This window comes from Gopherus flavomarginatus, chromosome 1 (genome assembly GCF_025201925.1).
Source record: "Gopherus flavomarginatus isolate rGopFla2 chromosome 1, rGopFla2.mat.asm, whole genome shotgun sequence".
NCBI lineage: Eukaryota > Metazoa > Chordata > Testudines > Testudinidae > Gopherus > Gopherus flavomarginatus.
The window spans coordinates 259250247-259273491 of NC_066617.1; the positions used below are offsets into that span (position 1 = coordinate 259250247).

A 23245-nucleotide genomic window follows, 5' to 3' on the forward strand; every position below is an offset into this window, starting at 1 on the left:
CCCTACTTATTACAACAATCTGTAACCCATTAATGCACCCCAGCTACCACTCCCCTCCCCCTACTTTCCTCCTTAGGACTGGAAGGTGTTAATAGGCCATTTCACCTTGATTGGTCCCTTGAAATATATTCTATTTATGCTAAACAATATGTTCCCCCTTATATAAAACTGTGACACTCTTGAGTATATTTCCCAGACTCGAAGAAGAGCTCTGTGTAGCTGAAAAGCTTGTCTCTCTCACCAATAAGAGATATTACTTAACCCAGTAGTTCTCAACCTGGGGTACACAGTGGTCTTCCAGAGGGTACATCAATTCATCTAGCTAGTTACCTAGTTTTACAACAGACTACATAAAAAGCACTAGCAAAGTCAGTACAAACTAAAATTTCATATAATTATTTGTTTATACTACACTATAAATTATACACTAAAGTATAATATTTATATTCCAATTTATTTTATAATTATATGGTCATAATGAGAAAGTAAGCAATCTTTCAGTAATAGTGTGTTGTGACACTTCTGTATTTTTGTCTGATTTTATAAGCAAGTAGTTTCTAAGTGAGGTGAAACTTAGGCATACACAAGACAAATCAAACTCCTGAAAGGGGTACTGTAGTCTGGAAAGGTTGATAGCCACTGTCTTAACTCAGCAAAGAATCCTGTGGCACTTTATAGACTAACAGAGGTTTCGGAGCATGAGCTTTCATAGGTGAATACCTACTTCGTCAGATGCATGTAGTGGAAATTTCCAGGGGCAGGTATATATATGTGCAAGCAAGCTAGAGATAATGAGGTAGTTCAATCAGGGAGGATGAGGCCCTGTTCTAGCAGTTGAGGTGTGAAAACCAAGGGAGGAGAAACTGGTTTTGTAGTTGGCAAGCCATTCACAGTCTTTGCTTAATCCTGAGCTGATGGTGTCAAATTTGCAGATGAACTGAAGCTCAGCAGTTTCTCTTTGAAATTTGGTCCTGAAGTTTTTTTGCTGCAGGATGGCCACCTTAAGGTCTGCTATAGTGTGGCCAGGGAGGCTGAAGTGTTCTCCTACAGGTTTCTGTATATTGCCATTCCTGATATACAGATGGCAATATACAGAGGGTTAAATTCATCACAATGCTTGTTTGCCACGCATGCACAGTGGGCTGCTCTACAACACAAGACGGTGCAGTCTGTGTTTAAAACCAAAGTGTCACTGGGTCACGACCAGGGAAGGCTTTGGGCTCACGCTCCCAAATGCCATATAACAGAAGAAGAAGCTAACCAGAGCCTGGCGCCAACTGCCCTCCCAGCTCGCTGCAGCTACAGGCACCTCAGAGACGTGCCCTCCCGGCAGCGTGCGGGGCAGCGCCCGGACACAAGCCCAGGCACACACGGCAGTCACTGCGGCCGGGCTACCCGCAGCAGGCGGAACGCTCCTCTCACAGCCCCGCCCTCTCCGCGAGAGAAGAATCAGGCGCCGCGCGCGCCCGCCCCACTCTGCAAGACGAACAGTAACAGCTCCGCTTTGACCCAAGGGGGCGCGACGAGGAGTCATCACGTGAGCGGCTTGTTCGGCCTGCGTCACGTGACTCGCGCAGGACTGCGCGAGACGGAAGTGCTGAGCGTTTGCCCCGCCCACGTGGTGGGATGGAGTGAGGCGGCGGCGGTGCTGCGAGCCTGGTGAGTGGGTGCGCGGGAGCCCCAGGGGAGGAGAGTGAAGCGCGTCCTGCCCCCCACCCCCGGTTGCGGTTCCTGTGCCTGGTGCCGCCCGCGTCCGGCTCCGCTCATGGGGGGTTGGTCTGCGGGGGCTGCTCCGGGCTGAATTGGTGGAAGCCCCTCGCTGGCCCCGCGGGGAGGTGGAAACGCGGGTGGGTTTAAAACTGTTGCGCTCACTTCGTATCGCGGTGACGGTTCTGTTTCCTTGGCCGCACAGGACACGCCCTGCGCTTGATCTCCAGCACCTGCCTGGCCCGCTGGTCTGTCCATGGCGCACATCACCATCAACCAGTATTTGCAGCAGGTGAGTGGGTTTTATTTGCCACCACCCTTGCTTGTTTTTTCTCCATACTACTGATAAGTTACCCTGTTCAAGAAAAGGCAACCGAGAGTATCAGAGGCGATAATTAGGGAAGCTTCTCCTAAGGCTGTTATGAAAACAAAGTAACATTCATATGGCGCTTAAAAATGCAGGGCCTATAGAAATATGTAGTCTCCAGTCGTGTGATAGGATCTGTTAGTGTGGGCTCTGGCATCTTTAGGAAGTGGGCATGTCTATACTGCAGCTGAGAGTGAGCCTCCCAGACCAGGTAGACACATGCACTAGCTAAGTTCAAGCTAGCACCTTAAAAACACCAATGTGGATGGTCCAGCACAGAGGGTAGTCTAGGCTCTCAAGCCCACCCGCGCACCTGCGTCTGAGATGGGAAGACTAGCCCAATTTTCTGCTGCACCCACAACTTCCATACTGCTATTTTTAATATGTTACTTCAAGCTATGCTTCCATGAATCTGTCTACCCTAGCTGGGAGATTTGCTCCCAGCTGCAGTGTAAATATACCCAGTGAGGCTTTGCACAGATGCTGGGACCTGCATTAATGGATGCAATTGTAGGATTGAGGCCCAAATATACTTGCTATAAAGGTTCCTTCCTTGTCAAATGTAATACACACTCTTTTTTAAGCACCTTAATGAGACATGTCGTACTTGGTTAGTTCCACAAAAGGAGCCAAAAGTTAAATATTAGCTGCTCAAACCCTTTTCCCAATATCTGTGGCTTATCAATTATGTTTTTATATCTTTAGAAAAGGTTTTTCTCCTATCTGTTGTTGAGTGATAGACCCATGGAAACTGTAGGAAATTTAATATAATAATCAGTGAAATGACTGTTTACTACATTTTTGTCAAATGCATGAAGTAATATTGTAAAAAGAAAGTATTTAATCTGTTATCATTTAAAATGTCATTCATAGAAATGTGAGGCAAAACATTGTGTGATTTTTAACTTGATCATGTTCCTTTAAATAATCCTTGCATTGCAGTATATTTGATCATGATAGGACATTCTTGAACCTTAAATTTCTAGCTCTGTCATCAGGCTTCTTAACTGCAATAACAAATTCTATTCATATTTTCAGATTTTTCTGTTTATTGAGAACTTTGCATCAAATGTCTTTTTTTAAAAAAGCATACTCTGAAGATAAAGTCAACATGGAACTAAACTCATTGATTGTATGCGGGTTATACTTAACTGTTTAGTAATGCTGTATTTCTTTACTGAAATTCTTAAATGACCTTAGTACTAATTTGGTTTCTGCTTCTGATTTAGAAGTGGGAATACATTTCACTGAATAGTGTAGACAAGAATAATGCCACGTGCCCAATCCTGTATCCGATCCACACCCAAAACTCTGACTTAAGTGAGTTCACAAAGATGCTCTGGGTCCAGTACTGTAGTTCCTACTTCAGAAAAACTTCCCCCTGAATTAAAGGGGAAGATTTTTCTGAGTAGGGAAGGAAGGATTAGTCTTTTTATGATTAGGCTGTGTTGTTAAATACTAATATTTATGTGAAATACAATTAAGAATCCTTATTAATGAAATCCAAACTATCCTTCCTTTCGGCAACTCCAGTGTAAAATATTCAAAACTTGATTTATGACAGAAAGTGTACTTTTTCTTCATTGAAGTCTGTCTTTAGTTTCTAAATTCTGTATAACTGCTGCCAATGAAAGACTGTGGACCCATATAATTGCCTTGTGAGGTCACTGATCTGAGACACTTCGTACAACTAAGGGAAAATAAAGGTGTCTGGCTTTTTCCTGTTGAATTTTAATGTGTGTCTTCCAAACTAAAATTTCTTGGGAATAACATAAACGGCGTGTGTGTGTGTATTATGCGCACGTGTGTGTGTATTATGCAGCATAATGTGTGTATTCAAAACTAAAATTTCTTGGGAATAACATATGCAGAGTCATCGACAAGAATTCAAATGTCATCACAAGAGGATGATTTTTATTAGCTATGTGGCAATATGTGTTATATAGCTAAGGCTTTAGATCTTGTTCCTTAATGTGTGTAATTTTTTCTTTAATTTTTTTGTGTAGGTTCTAGAAGCCATTGATTCCAGAGATGGACTGTTTTGTGCAGAATTGGTGTCATTTAAGCATCCTCATGTTGCAAACCCCAGGCTACAGGTACAAGAATTAGTTGCACTAACAAACCAAGACCTCAATTCTGCAAGGCACAGGTGCCAACTCCATGGGAGCTCCAGGGCTGGAGCACCCATGGAAAAAAAATACAGGGTGCTCACCACCCACTGGGATGACCAGTTGTTGGTGGCCAGGTATCAGCTGTTGTGGGGGTGCCTATGCAGATGAGCTGTTTGTTATGGGCTGCCTGGGCGCAGCTGCAATCAGCTGTTTGGCAGGCAGGCTCAGATCAGCTGTTTCGCACTCAGCAGGGGCTGAGTGAGCTTCACCGCCACCCCCCCATCCCCCCCCAAATAAAAAAAGCCTTAGGGTTAGGGGTGGTGGCCAGACTATCACCAGCAGTGCAGCCAGGCCCTGCTCACCTGGGGTCACCCCGCACACACCTCTTTGGCTGGTGGCCATGGTATCCACCTGTATGGTTTCTCCCGTCCCGCCAGACTCGACTCTGGCCACAGCAGGCATTAGCTGACCCAAGGGAGCCCCGCTAGGCTAGGGCTGATGGGTGCAGTGGCAGATTAAGGGGAGAAAAGCCCTGGACCCCGGCAAGAACTGCCCCAGGGGGGAAGGTGGGGACTCAGACCCCAACAGGAGCCATGCTGGGTGGGGGAGGGGGGAAAAGCCCCCTTGACCTTGGCAGGAGCCACACTGGGTAGGAGAGGGCGGAGAAACCTCCCTCTCCCCCCAGCCATGGCAGGAGCTGTGCGGGGAGGGGGAAAAACCCCCTCTCCCCCCAACCCTGGCAGAAGCTGTGCTGGGAAGGGATGGGAGGGCGGAGAAGCCCTGGACCCCAGCAGAAGATGCGATGCTGAAGCCCCCAGCTCGGGAACCCCAGCTACCCTAGTGACAGAAGCTGCAGGGCTGAGGTGTGGGGTTGGCCTGAGGCCCTCTCTCTCCCAATTGCCCTGTGTGGAGCTGGCTCTCACTGTCAAGTTGTGGAGAAAATCTACTCACCTTGGTATCTCTATTTTGCCCCATCATCACACAGCCATGAATGGATTTACTCTAGGAGGCAAGGTCAGTATTAGCCCCATTTGGCAGGTGGGATTAGGGCCCGCAGAGGTGAAGTGACTTTCCCAAGGCTAAGCAGGGAGTTTGTGGCAGAGGAGAGAACCAAACCCAGAACACCTGAGTCCCAGGCCTGTGCTTTAACCACTAGGCAACCTTCTTACCCCAAGGAGGGGAAACCTCTGCTGCTTTTAGTTCATGGGTAGGGCAGGCACTAGACAGAGCCACCAGGAGGTTGGGAGCAGAGAGAGAGATAGGAAAAGGGACATGGGCGGGAAGCAAGAAGGGAGAACATCAGGAAGGGGAGCAAGGACTTAGAGAAGAAACGAGAGAGGGAGAAGTGTAGGGAGAGTAATAGGAAAGGAGAGAAGAAAGAGGAAGGGAAAGGGGAAAGACTCCCCATTGCTTGTCCCTCCAATATGCCTTCTTCCCACAGCCATCAGTTTCCCTCAGCTCCCAAACTGGCCTTAAGCAGGTGTGAAGCACAGAGCGAACGTAGTGTCTATAAACTGGGATGTTAGTGAAGACAGCTTGTCGCTGAGTGTAATGATTTTAATATACTGTAATTCATGATAATGTAATTATATAGTTCATTACTATTTAAAAAATGACTATCATTGGTATCTTAATGTAATCAATAACTAGAATATGAAAGAAGTGTATAAATATGCTGAAAATTGCCAGTTAGGGGAGGGAAGCTGAGGCCCCCCCCCCCAACACGCATACCTCGCCCTTAAGGAAAATGGGGGCAGAAAAGAGTGAGTGGGAGGTGCTCAGGGGAGTGGATCTACTGGAAGGAGGCAGAGCAGGGGCAGGAAGAGGTGGAGTGGGGATGGGGCCAGGATGAGGCACCCACCAGCAAAACCAAAAGTCAGAACCTGTGCTGAAAGGTGAGGTGCACAGGCAGACCTCTATTAGCTTCAGAGAGGCTCTGAAAGGGTCCAGGAATTTGCTCATTTGCATGAAATTTCTGTGGGTTTAGATGGAAATATTCAGGTAGTTCTGAAGAAATTGACACAGAGAAGAATAGTGTGCATAACGAGTATGTAGGCAAAAAATCCCCCACAAAACAAAAACCCAAACTCTCTTGCTCCAGAAAGGAGAGTCTAGTTAGGGGAAAAACCAATTTTCTGCCACTGCTCTTATAGAAGGGAAAAAAAATCCTATAAAATGTAAAACGAGCAACAGTTCTGTAGAAAATACCTCTTCAAAAGATTAGAGTTTAATCAAGTTATATTTTATCTATGGAATGTTTAAATAAGCTATAGACTTCAACAGAGAATGACACATTATAAAATTCCTTCAGTTGGTTTAAAACGTCTTTTAAACTTCTATAAGACTTAATGGTGTTATGTGCAATTTTTAAAAACTGTGCACTTAACCCAAGGTCAACTGAAGCAGCAATATGACATGAATCCCATTAGCGACTATTGCTATTAGCATGAATCTCTCCTCTTTCCCACCACAACACAACACAGTTGTAGGATGCTGTCCAGAGAAATACAATGAAACGTGGAAATTCTATTCTGTTCAGGTTTTTATACTTCACTGTAGTATCTGAGAAGTGACCTCTATCATTGTCACTAATCTAAATGTCTCTTGGTCTTTTCCCTTCCCTTTTTGTCTGTACTGTATCTTTTTGCTCTGTCATCTGTCTCCTTTTATTGAAAAAATTGTTGTTTAACAAGCCAGAGCAGCTGCCTTTCTGGTTTGGTTACTCTCTCTTTCCTTTGTTTATCTCTTCATCTTGCACCACAGTATGTTCTTTCCATTCCCTCCCATTTCCTTAATATTGGTTCTCCTTAATTTTCCACTTTTCCTCTACAATGAGTATGACTGTTCTAATATATAGCTAAGGCTTGTATGCTTGATAAAAAATGCATATTTTTGTGGAATTTTATACATTTAATTTTCCATTGATTTGTTGTATAATTAGCTTCCATCTCCAGAAGACAAATGTCAACAAGTTCTGGAGCCACCATACGATGAAATGTTTGCTGCTCACTTAAGGTAAAGATGGATTCAGAATGAGAGTTTGAATTTTGTTCTATCCAGGTAGAAAGAGGAAGGGATTTTGATAGTACTTCATGTATCTTATTGATAATGCATGCCCTTTTCCAGGCACTGCAAAAGTGTGTATGCTTTTAAAAGAATAGCAATAGACACAAAAGGGAATAAACAGGGGAAAGAGAAATTTCTCAAATAGGAAAAAGTGATTGTAAACCTGTGAAAACTGGCAGAGCTCTCTCATGCATCTTTAGTAGCCAAAGTATTCCTTTTACTGCTTTTAAAAATTAAATAGAGGGCAAGTTGACATTGTCTTTAATTTTCTCTAATTTCAAGAAGCTTGCAAATGTTTCTATCTAGGTTATATTGAATGACAGTTGTAGAGAGGTCATTTAAAACTGATATGTTCAGATCTATTGCTGTATAAGTCGCTTAATATTCAATTCCAATATTTGTTGCTGTTTAAGAATACTTCTAATAAGCCTGTGACTAAAATAAACTGCAAAGCTTTATAGCTAGCTATAGAGAAGGAGACTAATATATTAAGCTGCCCTTTAAATATAAAACACTCTTCAGTGTCCTCAATGCTTTTTTCTTTTGACAGATGTACTTATGCTGTTGGAAACCATGACTTTATTGAAGCTTACAAATGCCAAACAGTTATAGTACAATATCCTTTTCCATCAGTTCATTTGAGAGTTCTTAAATGAACTATCTGGGATAACTTAATGTTTGAGAAGGGGAAATTCTTTCAAATGTGATGGAATTACAAAATATAAATGTGATTTGATTTCAGAGTGAGTGAATGTGTGTGTGTACTTGTATTTTTTTATATATATAAAAGCTCTTTAGACTTGTAATGAATGAAACCCAAATAAAATTTCCCACTTCTCCTCTCCACAGGGGTCAAAAAAAGTACCAGTTGCCCCCAAGCTAGAGAATTAGTCTCTTGGAGTCCCCCACATAATGTAGAGGGGAAGATGATATTGCAAAGAGTCACTATCCTGTTCCCTTCCTTGAGCCTCTCCCACTCCATGTGCAAGGCACTGCGCTTCCTCAGTCAGGATAAAGGAGGTAGCATGCAATAGAGCTGGACTCATCTCTTTTGTGCCCCTACACTCCAATTCCTGATCTGTTGCCTTTTTTGCAGTCTTCTACACTCAGAAATAGGGCATACCATATAGCCTCTTGCACCTATCCCATTTTACTTCACGGGTCACTTTGTAAATTGTGTGTTGTGTTCTCCTAAATATAACACATCATTCCTGCGAGCATTTCAAGCACATAAAGAAGAAAACTGGTAAGTACTTTATAAATGTAATGTTAGTAACTAGGAAGGTGAATAGATCTAGATGATTGTTAATGCTACCTTTCATCCCAAAATGCAACCATAGTTCAATTAAGATACCACTATAAAAATAACTTTCATTTATCTATAATGATTTGTTTCAGTTATGTACACCAGTTATTTACTAATTAAAACTGTTATGTCACTCTGCCCTTTTGAATTTGTATAAGGGACTCAAGCCTAAAATCTGTTCATTTCTCTATTCAAATTGTTTAGCAAACTTACTTTGTTTCCCTTTAAGTAAAGCAGGATGATGTTCTGCTTGACAGTTTGTCACCTGGAGGGTAATTAAATGCATTATTCATTTACTGCAAGTAATGATGTGTGAAACATTGACCTTTTAAAGACATTTTCCTATAAAATGTGATTTTGTAAGATTTAAGGAAAGGAAAACTGTATATGTAGGAAATTGTATACCCATGAGGAACACTTACCTCCATATGGATTAAAAAATAACTTGTATGGCTTAACCTGCAGTATGGATTTAGTTGTTCATGCATGATAAATATATTATTTTTTTGCTTTTGTAGGGCTTTGCCTATTATGTATGCTGTAGCACTTGACCTTCGAATTTTTGCTAATAATGTAAGTAGACAGGAAACTTGCAGTTTAACGATTTCATGTACTCTGTCAATAAGGAATTTATTTGACTGCGAAGTGTCTTAAACTTTCAGCCTTTGCTTAATCTTATCTGTGGTCTCCCTTTTATGTAAGGAGGTGTTATAAAATAATTAGGGTTGTCAAGTGATTAAAAAAATTAATTTTGATTAATCGCACTGTTAATAATAGAATACCATTTATTTGAATATTTTTGGATGTTTTCTACATTTTCAAATATATTGATTTCAATTACAACACAGAATACAAAGTGTACAGTGCTTACTATATTTATTTTTAATTACAAATATTTGCACTGTAAAAAAGTATTTTTCAATTCACTTAATACAAATACTGTAGTGTAATCTCTTTATCATAAAATTGAACTTACAGATGTTACTCCAGGGGGAAATTTCGCTCGAAAAAATTCTGGGCATAATATTTTGAAAATCTGCAATTTTTATTTGTCAAAATCACATTATATAATCATGCCAGTTTTTAATTATTTTGATAATTTATTTCAAAATACCTGTTAGCAAGTATGTCTAACAATACAAACACACAAAAAATTCTTCCAGGAGTAGAGAGTTAAAGAAACCCCTATGACAACCCAGTTCCTGTTTCTCTGCCCCCTCCTCCAGTAGCCCAGCTGGGGGGCCAGACACTCACATCCGCTCCTCCCCCCAGAGCCCAGCCATTGTCCCCCCACCCCCCAGCCCAGACACTTACACTCCCTTCCCCCCAGAGCTCAGCTGCAGGGCCTTCTCTGGCCCAGACACTGGCATCCCCTGTCCTCCTAGAGTCCAGGGATATAGAAGCAGAAACAGTGTGGTGCTGGGTCCTGGGCTTGCACAGTTTCCTGTGCTCTTCCACCTCCTTCAGGATATGCTGGGAACCCTCCAGTTCCCTCCCCTGGCAATGTCTTCTGTTTGCAGCCCTTTTGCCGAGGGGGGGGAGGGGAGAGGAAATTCTGCATGCACAACACTGATTTCTGCAAAATTATGCAGTGGCGCAGAACTCCACCAGGAGTAAAATGTAGAATTATGTACCAAAAACACCTGCATTCAAAAATAAAATGACATAAAACTTTAGCGCCTACATGTCCACTCAGTCCTAGTACTTGTTCAGCCAATCGCTCAGACAAACAAGTTTGTTTACATTTGCGGGAGATAATGCTTCCCGCTTCTTCTTTACAATGTCACCTGAAAGTGAGAACAGGTGTTCGCATGGCACTGTTGTAGCTGGCATCTCATGATATTTGTGCCAGATGTACTGAAGAATCATATGTCCCTTTCATGCTTCAACCATTTTCCAGAGGACGTTTGTCTTAGCGATTGGCTGAACAAGTAATAGGCCTGAGTGGACTTGTAGGCTCTAAAGTTTTTTACATTGTTTTGTTTTTGAGTGCAGTTACAAATATAGATTTTTTTTGATATGCAAGTTGCACTGTCACCATACAGATTGCACTACAGTACTTGTATGAGATGAATTGAAAAATACTGTTTCTTTTATCATTTTTACAGTGCAAATATTTGTAATAAAAATATAAAGTGAGCACTGTACACTTTGTATTCTGTGTTATAACTGAAATCAATATGTTTGAAAATCTAGGAAAATATTTAAAAATATTTAATTTCAATTGATATTCTATTGTTTAACAGTGCGATTTAAAACTGTGATTAATCACGATTAATTTTTTGAGTTAATAGATGAATTAATTGCAGTTAAAAAAATTATATATACTCAATTTCACCCATGACTAAGTTCATATTACACTTGCAATAATATAAGTTGCTTATTCTAGCTACCTCTTATTTTTGGCTCAGATCCTGGGAGGTGCTGAAAACATAGAAGTCTCTCTGATGTCAGTCCGGGTTTTATGGTTTAGAAAAGCTCTGTGGGACATGCCTTAATTGCCTCGGTAATGCTTTTACTCCCTGGCTTCATGATTGGATAGAATTTTCTCCAAGAAACTTTTTTTGAAATAGATTGGGTTTAAAAACTCTCCATGGTGGACCATGGTGGTAGTTTATGTTGCAGTGGGGAAAAACTTTATTTCTGCCTGCAGTAGGAAATGGTCTGAACAGGGTAGTAAGTAGATCCTACATTTATGATCACATCCAGCCTGAGGATCATTGAATGTCAGGGTTGGAAGGGACCTCAGGAGGTCATTTAGTCCACTTCCCTGCTCAAAGCAGGACCAGTCCCCAACTAAATCATCCCAACCAGGGCTTTGTCAAGCCTGACCGTAAAAACCTCGAAGGAAGGAGGTTCCACTACCGCCCTAGGTAACCCATTCCAGTGCTTCACCACCTTCCTAATGGAAAAGTTTTTTCTGATATCTAACCTAAAGCTCCCCCACTGCAGCTTGAAACCATTACTCCTTGTTCAAGATCCAGTCTTGATAAGGCCGCTTATGTATTTGTGCCCACCTGAATTGGAAGGTCTGTATGGGAGTTCTTGGTTTATCAGATTGGAGAAGTGTGTACACTGATTGGATTGGTGTTATGAGAGCTGATTGAGCATTTGAATAGATATATCTTTAATAACGATGAATCTCCATTTTTTTTGGCCTGTTTGCATTTTTTTTAAGGTAGTTAAAAGTGAGGAGAATGTAAACAAAAGTCAAAATTAAAACAACACTTAGTTCACAAGGCAAATTCCAGTTCATATTAAGGCCATTGGTTTGTCTGTCTTTATCCGTACTCAGAGATAAAGTAGTACATTAGCTAATCTACCTTTCAGATCTCTCCAGTCTTACGTGTTATGTTGCCAGCTCATGATTTTATTATGAGCTTAGCAATATTTGGTGTTTTTCTTTAAGTCCCAACACCTAGAGTCCTGTGAATGCCTGAAATTTCAGCTTTCATTTTCAAGAAAAATTGTTGGCCTTCATAGTTGCAGAGAGAGCTTGAAAAAGTGAACCTTGAAGGCTCATACAGCAGAAGGCAAATTAAAAGAACCCAAATGTATTTTTTAACTAACTTTTATTTTTGGGGAGTTGGGGGTAGCTTGAGTCATGATTTTTTGAAGGCTTGTGGTTGGCAATACTTAGGGTGACCATATTTTCCCAGCAGGAAAACGGCACAACTGTGGGATGGCCCAAGCCCTCCCTGAGGTCCCCCAGCCTCCCTGTGCACAGGGCTGCTGGAGGCTACCCTTTGGCTCCCCGCACTTGGGCTGATCTGAGTCCTCCCTGCCTCCTGTCCATGAAGTGCCAGCCTGAGGTTAATGAGCGCAGGGTGTTCAGAACCTCTCAAGAGATATTTTAATACTTACAGTATGTTGGGGTGACAGGTGTAAGGAACTTACCTCTTTACTTTACAGGATACTGTGTTTAAAGAACTAGTCTACTTGCTGCTTTTAATAAATGAGCCTGGACGTAGGAATACATGATGTCTCTCTCACCTTGCATGCTAGGCCGATCAACAGCTGGTGAAAAAAGGGAAAAGCAAAGTTGGTGACATGTTAGAAAAAGCAGCAGAATTGCTGATGAGCTGTTTTCGTGTTTGTGCTAGTGACACGTGAGTGAAAGATCCTTTCTCAATCTGGTGTTGAATCATTAAGAAATTTAAATAACTTTACCCATTTGTGAAGCATAAGAATTACTGTTTATACTCTATCATAAACTGGTTTGTTTATAAGCCGACCCCCGCAAGCGGGATAAGTAAAAATGGAAAATTTGTATAACCCATTCATAAGCCGACCCTATAATTCAGGGGTCAGCAAACTTTGGCTCCCAGGCCATCAGGATAAGCCACTGGTAGGCCGAGATGGTTTGTTTACCTCGAGCGTCCACAGGCATGAAGGTAAACCTAAGTAAACAAAGTGTCTCGGCGCGCCAGCTGCTTACCCTGATGGGCCGGGGCAGCAACTGATTGGGAAATTTGGTGGTGGGGAGAAGATAGGAGTCAGGGGAGTAACCCTTGACCAACCCCACATGACCCCACCCCTAGCCTGGGACCTCCACACTCTCCACATCCCATCCCTTCCCACCTTATCTGAGGAGGGCCAAGGGAGGATGTCTTTGATCTGGCTGGAGCTGCTCCGGCAGGCTGGGCAGCGCAGCCACAGCCTGCTTTGGCGGGCCAGACCAGGCTGCGCGGCCGCAGCATGTTCCAACAGGTTGGGCTGGGTGGCACGGCCGCAGCATGCTTTGGTGGTGTGGCTACAGCTGCTTCAGAGGCTGGGGGGAGAGCAGTGTGGCTAGAAGCAGAGAGAATCTGGTCCCGCCTCTTCCCTTCTGGCTGTGCTGCCTCTCCTTGCTCCCTCTGTTGCAGGGAGGGACTGTGTCCCACCTCTCCCTCTCTATACCCGTTCATAAGCCGACCACCTTCTCTGGTGCTTCCCTTTTTAACTAAAAAAGTTCGGCTTATGAACGAGTGTATACAGTAATTCTCTCCGCTAACCAAGACCATATCTGGGTCAAGGCAGTCACTTTTGTTGTCTGCTTCCTTCCCTTTGTGCTGTGTTCTCTCCTGAATATCAGCTACAGCTGGAGAGGCTTCTCTTTAGGCATGATATTCTTAGCAGGTGTTGCAGAAGAGAATAATTTACATCCTGGTCTCCCAAAGCAAACAATTAACTTGTTGTCTTATTCCAGTGTGGAGTTTGTACGTGCCATCACAGTGGGACTGGGAGAGAGGGAATTTTACTTCAGTCTTCCATTCTTAAGATTTTTAATGATCTCAGCATGGAGAAAAGTCATCTTCACTCTCTCAGGCACATGCTACATACAGGTGTGCAGAAGGCCACAGGAGGGGAATTCCACTGTAGTGAACTCATTCTATCTCTATTACAGTATGTTTTGTAGCCTTTAGCAAGCCCACCCACTTCCTGGAAACCAATAGATACAGTTACCAGTAAAAATTAAATCCTTCCAAGCCTAGTTGTACAGGAAGTCAGATTGTATGATCACAGTGGTCCCTTCTGGCCTTTTTCTGTCTCTGTGAATTATTAATACTGTGTTTTGAGAGCACAGACACAACAGGAACACAATGTAGAAATCTCGGAATTTTTCGCGCACCGAAATATTCCAATTCAATTCTTCTTGAAATGTTTCTATTTTTTATATTATAACCTAATATAAAAGTCAAAATGAAACGTGGAAAGGAAATATTCCAACCATACTGAGGCAAAAGGATTCCATAATTTCCCATTGTAAATGTCGGTGAAATAGATCATAACAAGGTTGTCCTCCTCCAGACTTTACACACTAAAGTTATTTAAACTTCTGTCATTAGCTTAAAATCCAGGGAAACTCCTAAATAAAAAACTTAAGATCACTCAAATATTTCCAATCAACACAATCACTAGAAAACAAGGAAGTCTCCAGCTAAGTAGCATTAGCATACAGAAAAGTCTAAAATTACTCTTCAGACCTCCCAGATATAATACCAAAGCACACTTAGATTTCTCTCCTGTACAACAAGCTCCCTTTCAGTTCTAGTGTGCAACCACTCAGATGCACACATCATGTTCTTCAAAATCTCATCCAAATATACAAACTTAACTCCAGTCTGAGTATTTTAAAAATAAACAAACACTATGTAGAATTGCAGAGTAAAATCATGTCTCTCTCTAAGATATCTTTCATCTTGCTGTGATTGGAGTTAAAGTTGTACATTGAGTGAAATTCTGAGGAGGTGGACATATACATTGTTGGTGGATATATATATTGGAAGAGTGTGAATGGTGAGACAGGTGACGTGAGATTGGGGTGGATACCCTTGTTGTCTTACCAAGCGACTTTCTTGATTTGAAGTGATTGCATTGACGGGGGAACACAGTTGAGCAATCTTAAAATTAACAAGGATTATAGAATGGAAATGGGATTGGACGCTTTGTTTTGATGAAGATTGTATGGTCTAAAATTTACAAGGAATTTTTGGTTTGTTTTTATTTGATATTAATGTAAGACCATTTGTTTTAAAAATATAGATAAAAGGCATGTGAAGGGAATTCATTCTAAAAGCAAAATAAGTATTTTCCTAACACATTCATTTCTAATGTTTTATCTTTTGTAACAGTCGAGCTGGCATTGATGACTCCAAAAAGTGGGGCATGTTGTTTCTGGTGAATCAGCTGTTTAAAATCTATTTTAAGGTATGATCCAAGCCTACTAAGTTTGTTTTCTTTGTATTTCATGTTCTAACTCACGTTTTGTTTCACATCGTGCCACATTGATATAACTTTCAATCATGTGACTTTCTTCTCAGATTAACAAACTTCATCTGTGTAAACCATTAATTAGAGCTATTGACAGCTCAAATCTGAAAGATGACTACAGCATGGCACAGAGAGTTACATTCAAATACTACGTTGGACGCAAGGCGATGTTTGACAGTGATTTTAAGCAAGGTACTCTATGCCAGTAGAACAGATTTATATTCTCCCCGCCGGGAGTGAACACCAGCTGATGTGTTTTATGTGTGTGACTCAAAACCTGTTGTGGAAAGTACAGTTGTTGTGAAGCGTGACTTTCGTTCGGTCAGTGCAAAGACAAGATCCAGAGGGATTTGCTGCAGGCTCAACCAGATTAGAGTATGGATTACGTTACAATTCTAATTGCAACATGTAGTCAGTCTTGAACAATTTACATCTCTGAACTCTTCTTTAGCGTACATTTTATACATTTGGTGCACACGTTACTAAAATGTGTTTTCTGGGTGAGTGTCCAGCAAGATACCTTGTGATTTATGTATATGAGAGATGTTTACAGCTTTCTTGCCCTTTTGGATGTCGCTTGTGCAGCAGATTTTCAACAAATTGTACCAAACAATTTAGCTTCTTGGTGCATTGATTTTGAAGATACATTGTAACTTTATTTAACCTTTCTCAGTAATAATATTATATGATACTTCAGGGTAATGGCTCTCAACCTTTCCAGACTACTGTCCCCCTTTCAAGAGTCTGATTTGTCTTGCGTACTGCCAAGTTTCACCTCACTTAAAAACTACTTGCTTACAAAATCAGACATAAAAATGTCTCCACACACTATTACTGAAAAAATGCTTGCTTTATTTTTACCATATTATTATAAAATAAATCAATTTGAATATACATATTGTACTTGCATTTCAGTATACAGAGCAGTATAAACAAGTCGTATAAAATTTTAGTTTCTACTGACTTTGCTAGTGCTTTTTATGTAGCATGTTGTAAAACTAGGTAAATATCTAAATAAGTTGATGTACCTCTTGGAAGACCTCTGAGTACCCCACAGGGGACACATACCACTGCTTGAGAACCACTGCTTTAGGGCTAGACTGTGCAGCCTTCACTCATGTTGGTGAGTGCGGGGGCTACTTGCTTGAGTGCCCTATGAGTAAGGTTGCACAAAATAGCCCTTTGCAAGTCAGGACATTTCCAGTCCTTTGCTCATCAGTCTTTCATAGTCACTGCACAACTTGGGTGAATGTTTACGCATTATATGCCATCTGACTCCCCTGAAGTAGAGCCCTAACACACAATTTTGGAAAATGTCATAGCATGTAGAAACGTAAATATCTTGAAATTTTCCCTCTCCTATAACAGTAACACAATAACCTTGCTATATTGAGTTGGAATTCTTTTCATAATGTAGTTTGATTGTGCAACTGCTCCATCTGAAATGTAGTGTCAGCATATCTTTTAAAAAGGAAACGGCATTAGCGTAAAAACTATCTTCAGTGAATACAGCAATTCTTAAGGCATTTATGTTTATATTACCCTTTTAGTTAGTGTGCAATTTAGATTGACTTAGTTCCTGTGTGAATACTTCTAGGTTATTGTAAATATGGGAGAAAATGTTTTGACAGGCTCAGTTAAACATATTATTGTTTGACTATTTGTATGTTTAACTCATTTTTTCTGTTGGTCTCTGTTACCAACAGCAGTGTTGATGCTCTTTCTGTGTCTACAGCTGAAGAGTATCTGTCATTCGCCTTTGAGCACTGTCACCGTTCAAGTCAGAAAAACAAAAGGATGATTTTGATTTACCTTTTGCCAGTAAAAATGTTATTGGTGAGTGGTTTAGCTCTGTACTTCCAAATCAGCCTCTGTGAGACAAATGACCAAGCTGACACACACTACAGCATGACGTGTCCTGATTTTTATTTAGGAGCTGTCTGGAGCCCTATCCAGACACAGGCGTCAGCTCATGCAAACCTTGTATGGTCAAGGCCAAGGAGTATGGCTTGTCAAGCACTTACTTGAAACTGGTGAATTGTAATTTTTGTAACTGCAGGAAAAAAGGTGTGTGTGTGGGGGGAGATTACAACCCTAAAAAATTTTTTTGAACTTGTAAATTACCTCCATAAATAATAGTAAGCATTATTCCCCACACACCACCTAATTCCAAATTCTGTTCTTAGCTTCATAGCAACAAAGGCACCCATAGCATTTTAAATGGTGCCATTTCAGTGTATAAGAGGAATGTAGTATTGTAGCTCCATAACAGTCCCCTGTGTAAGTGTGTGTGTGGCGGGGGGGGAAGAGAATCATAGAATATTAGGGTTAGAAGGGACCTCAGGAGGTCATCTAGTCCAACCCCCTGCTCAAAGCAGGACCAATCCCCAGACGAAATGGCCCCCTCAAGGATTGACCTCTCAACCCTGGGTTTAGCAGGCCAATGCTCAAACCACTGAGCTATACCTTCCCCTGAAGAGTGGGTACAGGTCCGTCAGGGCAGATCCTTCTATTTTCTCATCCCACGAGAGGAAGAGTGTATGTAAAGGCCTCCATAGTCTACTTGAGCAGGTCCACAGCCTGAAGATGAAGGATTCTTTCCTTCATCTCCCTCCCTTACCTGGTGTGTCTGTACCCACTGAAGCTGGGTGCTAGAGGAATTGTCAGATAGAGAACTTCAATCCTGATGTTTGATGAATTTACTCCTTTTTGTTTCACTAGTCTTGGAGCTCTTTTGAGCAGTCATGACTAACTATATTAAACAAAAATGCAAGGCTTTTGATAACCAAATCGTTTAGTACCTTAAATTACTGTCTTCTCTCTTCTAAAGCAGTTTTGCAATATAGAAAGCCCAACTTAGCAAGATTATAAGCTTCCAAATTTATGTAAACATGTACTAAAATAGCACAAGTGGCTGTTTGTTCTCTGAGAGTTAGCTAGAAACATAGAACACAGAGTTCTGCTTCGCATCTCACCTGATTCTCCAACCAGTAAAGAGGCTACTGCTGGCATAGCAGCCAGGTAGCTATGTTTCAGTGCTGACTGGGTTGATGCGCAATCTAATCTCTGCTGTGTAAATTAAAAAAAACAGAAATTCCTTCCTGGTACTGTATGTGGTTCAAAGTCTCCTCAGACCGGATACAATGAGAATGAGTTTTATCTCTTCAGACTAACTTTTTTTTATTATTATTATTAAAGAAAGGACATTAAAAATCCAGCAGGAGAAGTTAAGGAAAATATGTCTGGTTAGACAATCAATAATCTTAACTGTTCTGACACACACCTGTCATGATTAGTGGTGTGTTCTAAAACAGTTTTCTGTTAGCAGAGTGGAGTGCAACACAAGTATAAAATTTGTAACAGTCTAGATTATGTGAAGCATGACCTACTCTGTAATACAAGTTTTATAATTGATCACACTACCATATTTTTAAAGTTTTTAAAACCCACACTCCTGTAACTACACCAGACAAATGTTTGTTGGCATAAGTGATGTAGTGTATTGGGGGCCTAAAAATACCTTAATTCACCTCCTTTTTTTCTGAAAAAGTAAAGTAGATAAATATTTGTATTTGTGTTTTTGTTTTTATAGATGATTGATTTGGAAATATATTTAAACTTATCCTGAAAATTTTTAATTATGCTTGCTTTTCAGGGCCATATGCCAACAATTCAGCTTTTGAAAAAGTATGAGCTTATGCAGTTTGCTGAAGTAACTAAGGCTGTGAGGTACAGTGTTTTTATTGGATCATGTATTTTTGTTCAAAATAATATTAAGTGAAAAGTATACTATACTATAAAAACCTATTGAGTTAGATATGTCATCATACCATCTCATGATACTTCCATATTCACTGTCATTTTAGTGAAGGAAATCTTCTGCTATTGAATGATGCTCTGACAAAACATGAGACCTTCTTCATTCGTTGTGGTATCTTCCTGATCCTCGAGAAGCTGAAAATCATCACCTACAGGAACCTGTTTAAGAAAGTGTAAGCAGAGTAGAAATCCTATTTTGTGGAAGGGAGATCTTCATTTGGTTTCACCACAGAATTGAATTTAAAACATCCAGGGTCCCTAGTTCCCTATCTGTCCCTTAGAGGCTAGAGCTTAAGCAAAGTAAATAATGGTAGAAGGGCCCTTTTGCTCAGAGAAGCAGAATTTTGAGGTAATTGTGCTGAAATAACTAAAATGTATTTGTTTGGATCTTTCAGATATTTGCTCCTTAAAACCCATCAGCTATCTCTAGATGCCTTTCTGGTTGCCCTGAAATTCATGCAGGTGGAAGATGTTGATATTGATGAAGTCCAATGTATTTTGGCTAATCTTATATACATGGTATGTGTTCACCATTCATTAGCTTGTTTTAGCAATTGTAGTTGGTAGAAATGACTACACACAACAGGAAGGTTAATTACAGAAGGGTAATAATAGGAGGTAGACAGTACTGCATTATGTTTTTGGGGGGCTGCTTGTGCATTATACTTGCATTCATTTGTTCCTCTCATGTATCTAACTACAGTGAAGATTCTTATGCTCTGATTCTTGCCTTTTATTTGCAAAACAATAAGGACTGCAGTTGAGTTTCTATTATAGAGCCAATCTTTGCCCTTTTGCTAAAATCTATGAACACAGTTACAAAATTGGTAAATTATGACTAGGGCTGAATTTATACTAAATTTGAGTTCACTTGGACATGGTATTCCTGATTTGACATCCTAAAACTAGAGGTACTCATAAAAGTTCACAAGCTGAACAATCGGGAAAAGATGTTAAAACAGGAGAGAGACAAATTTAGTTTACTGGACTCTTGTAAGGGTCTAATGCACATGAACAAAGATGAGTTAATTAAGCTCTATGTTTAAAGGTTATTAAAACTTTGGTCTTTAAATTGGGTAATCCAGGAATAGATTGGAAATTTATAGTCCTTTTTCTTGTAGAGACAGAGCTCAAAATGTAAATTGGCAACTACTAGGAAGGCTTGTCAGTAACAGCAAATTCAAAGTTCATGGGCATGTTTAAGGTCCCTATGTAGCAGAGTACTTATTTGTGTGTGTATGAGATAGGTATCTCTTTTTTTTTTTTTATATATATATATATATCATACACACATACATACATATAGAACTGGAAGGGACCCTGAAAGGTCATTGAGTCTAGCCCCCTGCCTTCACTAGCAAGACCAAGTACTGATTTTTGCCCCAGATCCCTAAGTGGCCCCTTCAAGGATTGAACTCTCAACCCTGGGTTTAGTAAGTCAATGATCAAACCACTGAGTTATTCCTCCCCCTGAACTTAAGTGTGTGATTGACTTAATATAAATAGAAGATATATTTTTATTATTTGAAGTCAGTGGGACTATTCATGAATTGAAAGTTAAGGGCATGTGCGCGTGCGCACACACACACGCACATGTTTTGCTTGATCAAGACTGAAGGTAGCAAAAATGTATTGCCAATTTCCAATACTAAAACATCTTTCTTTTTAATTCTGTCAGGGTCATATTAAAGGATATATATCTCATCAACATCAGAAGCTTGTGGTCAGTAAGCAGAACCCATTCCCTCCACTTTCTACAGTGTGTTGAGTTTATTGCACCTTAGATGGAGTATTTATAAAAGACTCTACCTGTCAATGGAACTGTTTCTCAAGTCACTCAGTGGAAACTGTTAATGACCTGGTTGTGTTCAGTACTGGAACACAAAAAAACTGTTCATGACTCCTTTCCCAGTGAGAGAGGGCCTGCCAGCTTGCCCAAGCATAGAGAACAAAATGCTCCCTTTTTAAAGTTAGTTTCTACAAACTCTGAAGTACAGTGGCTGGAAAAGAAACAAGAATGTTCCCAATTCATGTTGGGACATTTGCAAAATTTCAGCTACAATCTTTAAAAAGCCTGCCTCACCTGTCTCAAATGTGCTGTGTACTGAAACCCTTTATGTTCCCATAACTATTTCTGTCCTTATCTGTCAAAAGCAAGTGTCCAGCGATGGCACTTAATCATTTTTCATGGGCAGAAACAATGCTTTTATTTCACCTGTTCTTGACCTAAGGCCTAGTTATGTGAAACATCGGGTTTTTTTAGTAAGCTTGGTTCAAACCCTCTCTAAAAATTAAGGACCCATGCCTGATAGATGCTGCACCCCTGGAACTTCTCTTCAATTTCAATAGGATTTGAGTGTACAGCAGGGTATGAGGTGTGGTTACTATTGCTGCTCAGAATTGGGCCTTTGGTAACTGTACTTAACACTTGTTAGAGTTTCCCCTTGAGGCATAAGAATTTATTTAGGTAACCTAGTCCTACTCCATTTTAATTCTGATTTTGTGGGTCCATTCTTGTAAGTGTTCTTTATATTTGCACAGCATACCTGTTATTCATGCTGGTTGTTTTGTAAAATAATAAACCAAATGTGATATTTTTCTCTTGGTGGTGACAGAGTGATAATTTTATTCCAGACTGTTTTAGCACCAGCACACAAAGACATTTAACAGTCTTTATAGTGAAAGTTTCAATCAAATTATTATAGGTTTATAAAAAAAAAGCTGAAGCACCTATGAGATAAGTAGTTTCCTAGATTTGTATTATTTTAATAGGATATTCAGACTGCTTTCATTGTTCTATTAAGTAAGTTCTGACTTATCCTGTACCATAGGAGAACTGAAAGTTACAAACCTAGGTTGTTTTGCCACCTGCATACAACATACTTCAGTAGCACTTGAAAAATAGAACTGTACTTCTGATTTCTGAGCAATTTGCTTCTAATGGTGTTCAAGTGATTTAGTGTTGACATGTGAGATGGTCTTTCACTTATTTGTTTCTGCTGAAAATGATTTGCATAGTTCAAATAAATTGATTCTTGTGGTGAGAAATTATATTTCATTATCAGTTCAAATATGAAGTCACTTTTCCTGCTACCAGAGCCTTTCCCTGCTGCTAGAGTCTTTGGCGCAGAGAGAGGGGCTCCAGAATGGGGGACCGTGCACTGCTTGGGTGTGTAGAGAGGCATGTAGGGCTCTGGCTTGCTTCTTTATTTGCCTAAGCCATGCCTCATCAGCTACACTGCTATTTATACCAGGGCTAGCTGGCTGTGGAGTAGCTGTACTCTACACGTCACTCTAAGTATAGACCTGCCTTAAGTTGTTCTTATAGGAGTGTGGGTTCATAGATCCACCTTTTGAAAGTGTCCAGTCAAGAGTGTTGGGAAAGTGTCACAAGCAGGGTGTACCAGTATGAAGAGTGTATATTTAATGATTGAGGATATTTAAAACATACAGTACTGGGAAAAGGATCTAAGCCTCTTTATTTTTGAATCTCATCCCATTGACTACAGTGCTGCAGCATCAGTGAGGAAAATAGATGTGCGCAATTCAAAATGCTCCTCTTCCTGTAGGACAGAGAAAACTGAGGCAGGGACTGGATTGTGATCACTACTCCTGATTTGGCTAAGGGTAGCATACAGCCTATTCTTTCTGTAACTCCATCTCCCCTGGCCTCCACCTCAGCCCACTTGTCTCATTTACCTGTTTGCCTTGTCTTTAGCATATAAGTTGTCTGGGGCAGGGATCATTATTTACATTGTAGTAGGGCCTAGAGGTGTCCAGTGAGATTGAAGCCCTGCTGTGCTAGGCACTGTACAAACAGATGGTAACTGAAGATGGTCAAAAAGCTTAGGTGGAACCATTTCCTGTCAGAAAAATGCTGTTTCATCAAAATCATTACATTTCACAAGGGTACATCCATTGACATTTGATAGCACAGTTTCAGAAGGATTTGAATCAAAATGGAGTGCTTTGTTTCAGCTGTCTTGTTCTGACGTGACTGTCCCCACTCAATAGCAAGAATGTGGAAGTAGAAGCAGAGCACTGCAGGGAGCCGCTTTTTTGCAGCGATTTCATTACTTTACTTTTACAAAACATACAATGAAACATCAGCAGTAA

General features: G+C 40.7%; 1 protein-coding gene across 2 annotated transcripts; it reads left to right on the forward strand.

The window, feature by feature from the left end:
- The first annotated feature begins 1260 nt into the window (after positions 1-1260).
- PCID2 (PCI domain containing 2) lies at positions 1261-21397 on the forward strand. Of its 2 annotated transcripts, XM_050950078.1 has the most exons (15): positions 1261-1659; positions 1913-1999; positions 4081-4170; positions 7127-7200; positions 7802-7867; positions 8456-8497; positions 9076-9130; positions 12563-12666; positions 15172-15247; positions 15361-15502; positions 17046-17146; positions 18966-19039; positions 19177-19302; positions 19525-19648; positions 20808-21397. In XM_050950078.1, exons 2-15 carry the CDS (start codon positions 1964-1966, stop codon positions 20895-20897), a joined length of 1200 nt encoding a protein of 399 aa, XP_050806035.1. In that variant the 5' UTR covers positions 1261-1659; positions 1913-1963; the 3' UTR covers positions 20898-21397. The 2 variants fall into 2 exon arrangements, with proteins under 2 accessions (XP_050806035.1, XP_050806024.1); XM_050950067.1 differs by lacking the exon at positions 1261-1659 and having other exon boundaries at positions 1786-1999.
- The last annotated feature ends 1848 nt before the right edge of the window (positions 21398-23245 follow it).

What these genes read in the sequence shown, in the direction of transcription:
- PCID2 (XM_050950078.1), top strand. Translation starts at nt 1,964, where the DNA reads ATGGCGCACATCACCATCAACCAGTATTTGCAGCAG. An exon ending in TGCCAAACAGTTATAGTACA is followed by an intron (nt 7,868 to 8,455) that starts ATATCCTTTTCC and finishes TAAATATAACAC; the next exon opens with ATCATTCCTGCGAGCATTTC. An exon ending in TTCGAATTTTTGCTAATAAT is followed by an intron (nt 9,131 to 12,562) that starts GTAAGTAGACAG and finishes CTTGCATGCTAG; the next exon opens with GCCGATCAACAGCTGGTGAA.